Genomic DNA, 7,865 nt, shown 5'->3' with positions numbered 1-7,865 from the left:
TTATTATTATTATGGTTGTTGTTGTTGCTGTTGTGACAATTGTAATAACTATTGGTCACAGCAACAATTTAAGTTATCCTACCGATAATTATGATGACAACGATGATAGAAGTTGTATAAACCTAATTCGGCAGAACTTCAGAGAAGAAAACATTTTAACTTATTTATCGCCTTCATATTTAGAGCAACTGATTTATATTTTATCGTGCATAAGACAAAGCTTCAGATGTCACTGGGGATCTCGGAAGGCAAGTTACGAAGGCGCGATAGGGTGAGCAAGAGAGCCCCCTTTTATGTTTTTTATGCCCACTCCAGTTTCCCGGGACTGTGTGAAAGTGTTAAGTTAGTGCATGTGTGTTTGATTGGGGTAATAAATCAGAGGCAGGCCCTGGGGCCTTGACAGGTCCCGGGGATAAGACACGTGTCTATCGGAACTCAGAGCGCTGTGGAGCGGACACCAACTTGCAGACATGGTACCTGCCTCTCTCATTCATTCACACACCCGAAGCTTCTGACAACTTCACTTGGTGTAACCTCTTTTTGATCAAACTTCACACGTACAGTATGCATCTGCGTGATAATATTCTAGCATGAAAATCCGATTGTACCTGTAAAATACATCAAAGAGCAAATATTTTTGAATCACCCTTTCGTGTCGTTGAATTGCGATTTAGATTCCATCATTCACTGAAAAAACTGCTTATGCTTTTCATACGCTGTACATTCACACATTTTTAATTCATCGGAAATGTTATCTTTTCCCTTTCTCCGCGAGTCGTTCTGTGTTATTGACTGCTATGTAGTGATTACCACTCTGTAAGCATGGCACCAGGCAGCCGGTGGTAATTAATAACCTCGTAATCCTGGGCCCGGTTATATCAGCGTCACCAGTCAAAATGTCAGGGCGCTAAGCAGCAACATCCCAACTTTACATGTACTTTGTGGGTATTCGCTGCAGCATCTGCATCTAGCCTGTATGATAAATTATATAGCCGCCATTGTCATTCACAAATAACGATCATAATCACTTAAAAAGAAGATTAAAGGTTTAAACGGACTCATAGTTCCAGGAAACCTGATCGGATCATTAAAACCAAGATGAAGCGGTTGTGATTTAATCCCTTTGTCAATATTGTTGGAGAATATTATATGTTCCTAATAAATTGCAGGCAATAATTTCTTAAAGTATGCGGTTGTTCTGCAAACGATTATCAGACATAAGATGGTATAAAGATGGAATCGAACGCGATTAAAGTTGTTTCTTGCGGGTTTTCTTATATTGATTCATGGAATTTTAATTCTGAAGGTCTTGCTGTGTTTAAATCCGTATTATTTACAAGTCCCGTTTTTTTGTTATTCAAATTCATCCAAACGATCTCTATTAGTTTATTCATTTCCTTTTATTTCCTAGAACGCAAGCTTTTGTATCTATATACAAGAATAATGGTTCTGCTTTTTTATATGTAGTTTTTTTTTTTTTTTTCAAAAACTATCACTTGTGTTTTTTAAAAATAGTTTCGTCATAGCCTCGATATCTTAACGCGTTTGATTTTACTTTGTGCTGCAAATACTATAAAATACTGTTGCTATAGTCGTAGCAATGGTGTTGGGAAAATGATTAAGAATAAGTATGAGACATAGAATTAGAATGCTCATGTTTAACTGAATTCAGTTTAAGGTAAAATTAATTATTAATTTATAGAAAAGAGTATTTCAGCTCTATTAAACAACACTACCGTCTTCCTCGACATGCACATGATAAAATGTCGTATGCATTTTATCGAAAATGCCAGTGGTGAACACGCACCAACAAAGTAATGTCCACACGCGTGTAATAACAAAGAAAACAAAACTTAAGTCAGACGCGACAGAAAGAACACAGTGACGTTAATCAGTCAGCAAGACTGAAATATGTATCGTTTGTATGGAAGACCACGAATAGAGAATTAGTACTGAAATCGGGGTAGGGCTGGGAGAACAAATAACACATTAAATGATTGGCGAGTCATAAAATGAGATTTGAAATCCATTCAAATAAGAGATCGCGACGTCAGTGCACTTATCTAGAGGAAATATAGTCAGTGAGCGAGAGAGAGCCAGAGAGAGAAAGAGAGAGAAAGAGAGGGAGAGAAGCTGACGAGCGAGAGAGTCAGAGAGAAAAAGAGAGAGAGAGTGAGAAAGAGAGAGCGCGCGAGAGAGAGAGCATGTGGACAGAGACTTGAGAAATAGGAGGGGCTTCTGAACGACTAGAAATGTCAATCAGAGCAAAGAGTCCCAATAATCTAAAGCAATCTGTAAGGACCTGACCTTAGTCCATTCAGATCAATAGGAAAGTGAGGGAGGAAAGCGCAATCGGATCGTTTACTTCTGCCCTGTATGAGGAAATATAGACTTCCCTTACAGTCTGTTGTACTCACTGTAAAGTGGATATCGTAGTACGTACCAAGAGGGTGATTCCCTTCTTTTTGTGATTACAGAAGCCTTTTCTTCGACCATGTCTTTCCCGCAGTTGGGATATCAGTACATCAGACCGATATACCCCTCGGAGCGCCAGGGTATCGGCGGCGCTAGAGCCGGGACAGATCTTAGCCCGTCTGGGGCTCTCTCTAACGTTCTCTCTACTATGTACGGATCACCTTTCGCCGCTGCGCAAGGATATGGAGCTTTTCTACCTTATTCAAATGATATATCAATTTTCAATCAATTGGTAAGTGATTTTTATTTTGTCAACGATCTCTTTTAGTTTCACGTTGAAAACTGAAAATAGAAGAAAAGGTCAATGAGAAAAGTTTTTGCAAAAAGTTTGTTTTGTTTGTTTGTTTAAGACGACATAAATTAAGAATTGGAATTAATATTGTGTTTAATTCAAAGAATTAAAGTATTGTTTATATCGTTTTTTGAAATGGTTAAATGAGCCATGACGTTTGATAAATGAACACTTAAAATTCAAAAATAAACTTAGTAAATTAGTCAAAAACAGCGACCATAAATTGCACTTTCTAGTGTCTAGGAATCACGTTTAGTATTATGCTGTGATAAGTGAGTATTATCTAGTTATACAGTGAATGTAAAACTCAGATTCTGTAATTTGTATTTGTACGTATTTAATACATATATAAAACATTTTGTCAGCTGTGTCCACAGTGTGCCAACACAGTTGACGGCCCAAAACGCCCTGTAATAATGTCTCCTTCGACATGATTTCGCTGTAAACTAGCCCTATTGCTGTACATTTCCTATAAATTGTAAAAATGCCTTAATTTATGATGTTATGCAGGCCTGTTTGTCTGAAGTCATTTTTACCACAGCCTTCTCAGTTTAAAAAAGGGACGCTATAATAGGACCTTTAATCTTTTTTTCCATGTAAGCTACATATTCGTATAAATTTAGTGTCAGGCCCACGGCGTTATTATTTGCTGTTATTTTATTATGAATATATATATTTTTTGAATGTTCAAATGTGGTTATTTGAAATAATGGTGAATGTGCACAAACACAAGTGGAAATATGGTACGAAGCAGTTGTATCTTCTCACATGTATCTCTATCTTTACTCCTCCAGGGAGCTCAATATGAGCTGAAAGACAGTCCAGGCGTCCAGCACCCAGGATTTGCTCATCATCACCCTGCTTTTTACCCCTATGGGCAATACCAATTTGGTGACCCGTCCAGACCCAAAAATGCCACCAGGGAGAGTACTAGCACTCTTAAGGCCTGGTTGAGCGAGCACAGGAAAAACCCATATCCCACAAAAGGAGAGAAGATCATGCTGGCTATCATCACCAAGATGACCCTCACTCAAGTGTCCACCTGGTTCGCCAACGCAAGGAGAAGGTTAAAGAAAGAGAATAAGATGACCTGGGCTCCCAGAAGTCGGACAGATGAAGAAGGAAATGATTACAACAGCGATCACGAAGGAGACAAGAGGGAGGACGACGAAGAGATTGATTTAGAGAATATCGACACGGAAAATATAGAAAATAAAGACGATCTCGATGACCAGGATGATCTGCATGCTGACTTGAAACTGGACGGCAGAAGTGACTCTGAAATTTCAGACAGCTACGAGGACTTGCAAGGACCCGACCAGAGGTTTCTCAAAACTGTAGTGAAGGAAAGCAAGGACATTCACGGGGATCAAGACGAACATTTCCATCACCATTCTTTAGAGATTAAAGCGACACACCATAACGGTGAGCAATTAAAACTGAACCCCGCATCCATCAATTCGCCGCCCATCGAAAACAATGCGGCTCCAGCCCAAAAGCCTAAAATTTGGTCTTTGGCTGAGACGGCAACAGCTCCGGACAATCCCAGAAAGTCTCCACTGATGAATGGAAACTCAGCTGCGTCTGCAACACAAGCAATCATTCCTCCTCATAGACTTATCTCTTGTCCCGTTGGGAAACTTCAGAACTGGACAAACAGATCCTTCTCAGCCCATCAACTCGCTTTAATAAACTCAAACCATTACCTCGGACTTGCCAACCAGGCTTCTGCGAACGGCCTTGCGATGTATGCCCGACATACGGAGGAAAAAAGTCATAATTCAGAGTCAGCTGTAACAGGTACTCGTCAATTTGACTGAAACTTCTTGTCGATATTGAACTCTAGTCAATCGTTACATTTTAGTGTACATCATGTAGGTTTTTAAAGCATCATTTCATGTATCAGCCTGAACATAACAACTTGGCTATTTTAACTGGAAACGGCATCAGTGGCACTGTCCATTTGGTTTAAAATGTAATATTTATATAACTGAATGATTAATGAAGTTGTTGTTACATCTGTAAAGTACGCGAATATGACGTCTGAGAGATGATGTGTAGATTTACACAGGCCGACTGAAGAAACTGGGCCATGCCTAAATGGATGCTGGCTAGAGTCAGTCCAATTTGCTACTCTGTTTCTCTATTAATAATGAGTTTAGTAGTCAATACAGAGTACTGTGAAATACGCATATATATATAGCCTACATGTATAATATTTAAACATTGTGGTGTGTTCTTTAAAAATGCAGGTGAATGAACTCACGGTAAAATTCAGACTAATATTATTGTTTTAATTTTGTAGTGGTCCTGATGTTGATATAACCATAAAATTACTAACTGAGCTTAGAGTGCAAGGTCTGAATGCATTTTGCGTACAAATAGAAAACACATGGCCGACGTTGCCGAATATGACCCCTCAAAACACACACGATGACGTAAAATAAAAACAGTAAATTAATGTTTTATTTCGTGATTATTATTTCAGACAGATCTAGTGCCTTGGAAGCAGAGAAAAAGTTGTTAAAAACAGCCTTCCACCCAGTTCAAAGACGGTAAGATACTGTTATTTTACTTAACATGGGTTTACTTGTGTTTATTTTTATTTATTTATTTTTTTTTTTGCGCTATCATTTTGTCTGCTGCTGTGTAATCATTTTCGAAAATAAAACAATATTAGTTTGAGGGTGTCTACATATTGCTACATTTTCATTATGATATTATATATTAGGCTCCATAACTGTCACATGGTACAGCCCATATTTCAGATATAGGCTACAAGATGCCATGAGCTCTAACATGCGTGAATTTATTGTACAATCATTGTACAACCTGTGTAGGATTTCACTTCCTTTTGTTTTATTTTATATACCAAGCTGATTAAAATCATACTATTCACGTTCCACGCATTTGCAGGTGAACATTTTTGTTTTACATTTTTGTTTTGTTTTCCTGTATTTTACAGGCCTCAGAACCAACTAGAAGCCGCAATGGTTCTATCGGCGCTGTCCTCGTCATAGGCTTTCTATTTTGTGCATTTTATTTTAATCAGTTGTAAGGAATGTAAAATAAGAATAATACGTGTCTGTATACTTACCTTGTAAGCATGTTCTGTGTAAAACTGCTAATGTATTATCGTATTAAACTGTAGTCTGTGAGGTTTTCTTTTTGTAATTCCGTGAGCATTTGGTGTTTAAAGTGTTTTGTATATAAAGCAAAGAAACTGTACATATGTGTGACCCAAATTGTACAAGAAAGTATATATTTTGGCTAATAAATGAACTGTTGCAACTTTATCATATGACATGTGGTGCTTCCGGCAGTGGTTGAAATCATTATTTGGAAATAATCCGTGTTTACATTGTGTTGGCTCCAGCAATTACGAACTTAAATTGCCTTGTTTCAACAGTTAAATGAATATCATTTAAACGCCTGAACTAAGCTTGTCTCTACGTTTCATTGATAGATTGGCTGCATTTTTTATGTGAAGTGTGTTCATTTCTAAGAGACTTCATTGTAGAGGGGGATGATTAACTGCATTTTACGTTGAGTATTTTGATTTTGACTTTGGAGGTTAATCTTTAGAAAGACGTAGCAGTCGAATTTGAATGCATCATTCTCTGAACACGTTGGTTATTAAATTGCAGGCTATTGAGCATAATTTAGAAAAGATATAAATAATTGTGAGGAGCATATTTCAAATCTGAAACGTCCTTGGCTAAGAGGTTAAATAGCTTTCTTCAGATGGTTGTTTTCATAATTCTAATATTCTTATTATATTTGAGATTTGGCTCTTTAAATTTTTAGACTTATCCTCAGACATTGATTCTGCGGTGCTTTCCATATGCCTCAAATGCATCGTGAAATAATTTATTTATGTTTATTTTCTCCTTCGAAGATAATTTGCATATCAGCAGCTTTGTTGGTAAATCGAGCAAGTTTAGGGAAAAGTTGGAGCTGGAGCTCCCTCTACAGGTTAATGTTGATCATCAGCCACGATCAATGTCCGTTTCCCAGGAGCCTCAGGACCCTGATCCGGGGAGATCGATACATTTTACACGGCCATTAATATTTTAAAAAAGAAATGCATGAAGATTTCATGTGTCATTAGCCTCTGTATTATTAAAATATAGTTGGTTAAATTACACTGTGTCCTACCATTATTATTGTAAAATATTATAGTGACTGTCCACAAATGAAATGCAGCCGTTTGTTGTTACACTCTCAACGCAATGGTATTAAATCATCATAAATCAATCATAAATTTCTAATGAAGCATAGTTTATCAGAATCGTTTTTATTAGTAAGCTTTGTTCTTTTTTATAATTCAAATCAGGATCAAATCATAAAAACCAGTAAAAACTTTCTTCATATTGTTCTGAAACATTTTCCAACATCTTATGTTTTTACAAAAATGGTATAATCCTTCAGTTTGAATAGTTTTCAGTTCGCATCATAACATCTTTTCACAGTACACAAGTAGTATACTTCTCACAATTTGAACACTACTAGTAGTGTTCTTTTCAGGTTGTCTGAGCCCATGTGGCATGGTGAAAATGTAACCAAACAACAGTACCAGTGCCACTTACCATCAGCACTACAACACTGCATTTCTAATCGGATGGAAATTTTTGTCTGCCAGCAGATCTAAAAAGAAGAAAATATCCTGACCTGAAAGAAAATACCTTTTATAGCACTGGAAATAGGAAGTAAAATGCAAACGTTATCTTAGTTAATTTACAGGCTCTGATTTGCCGTTTGATATTATTGTTATTATTATTATTATTATTATTATTATTATTATTATTAGTAGTAGTAGTAGTAGTATTAGCCTATATTTTGAGCGAGAATGTAAATGTGTCAGCAATACAGGATTAAACATAAAATCAAATAGCGCACATTAGACTGAATTCATTACGACAGAGCACAGTAGATTAATTGAGCTGGACAGTACACACATCCAGTATGTGATAAATGACTTAATCCACGTACAATAATAAAAAAAAGTGTCATTTTAGGGCTCATTGATTATTTATGCTAAATAATTTAAAAGGAGAGAACAGAACAAAAATAACTCGTGTACAAATGAAAGGTACAG

The 7,865-nt window shown here is 36.8% G+C and overlaps 1 protein-coding gene across 1 annotated transcript; it reads left to right on the top strand.

Annotated features, from left to right (window-relative positions):
* The first annotated feature begins 2,331 nt into the window (after window positions 1-2,331).
* Window positions 2,332-5,787, top strand: LOC118782196 (iroquois-class homeodomain protein irx-3-like). Its single transcript, XM_036535498.1, has 4 exons — window positions 2,332-2,707; window positions 3,562-4,567; window positions 5,256-5,322; window positions 5,733-5,787. The coding sequence occupies exons 1-4, from the start codon at window positions 2,495-2,497 to the stop codon at window positions 5,785-5,787; spliced, it is 1,341 nt and encodes a 446-aa protein (XP_036391391.1). The 5' UTR covers window positions 2,332-2,494.
* The last annotated feature ends 2,078 nt before the right edge of the window (window positions 5,788-7,865 follow it).

This window comes from Megalops cyprinoides, chromosome 8, assembly GCF_013368585.1.
Source record: "Megalops cyprinoides isolate fMegCyp1 chromosome 8, fMegCyp1.pri, whole genome shotgun sequence".
Lineage (NCBI taxonomy): Eukaryota > Metazoa > Chordata > Actinopteri > Elopiformes > Megalopidae > Megalops > Megalops cyprinoides.
This window is presented reverse-complemented; position numbering and strand designations above follow the sequence as displayed.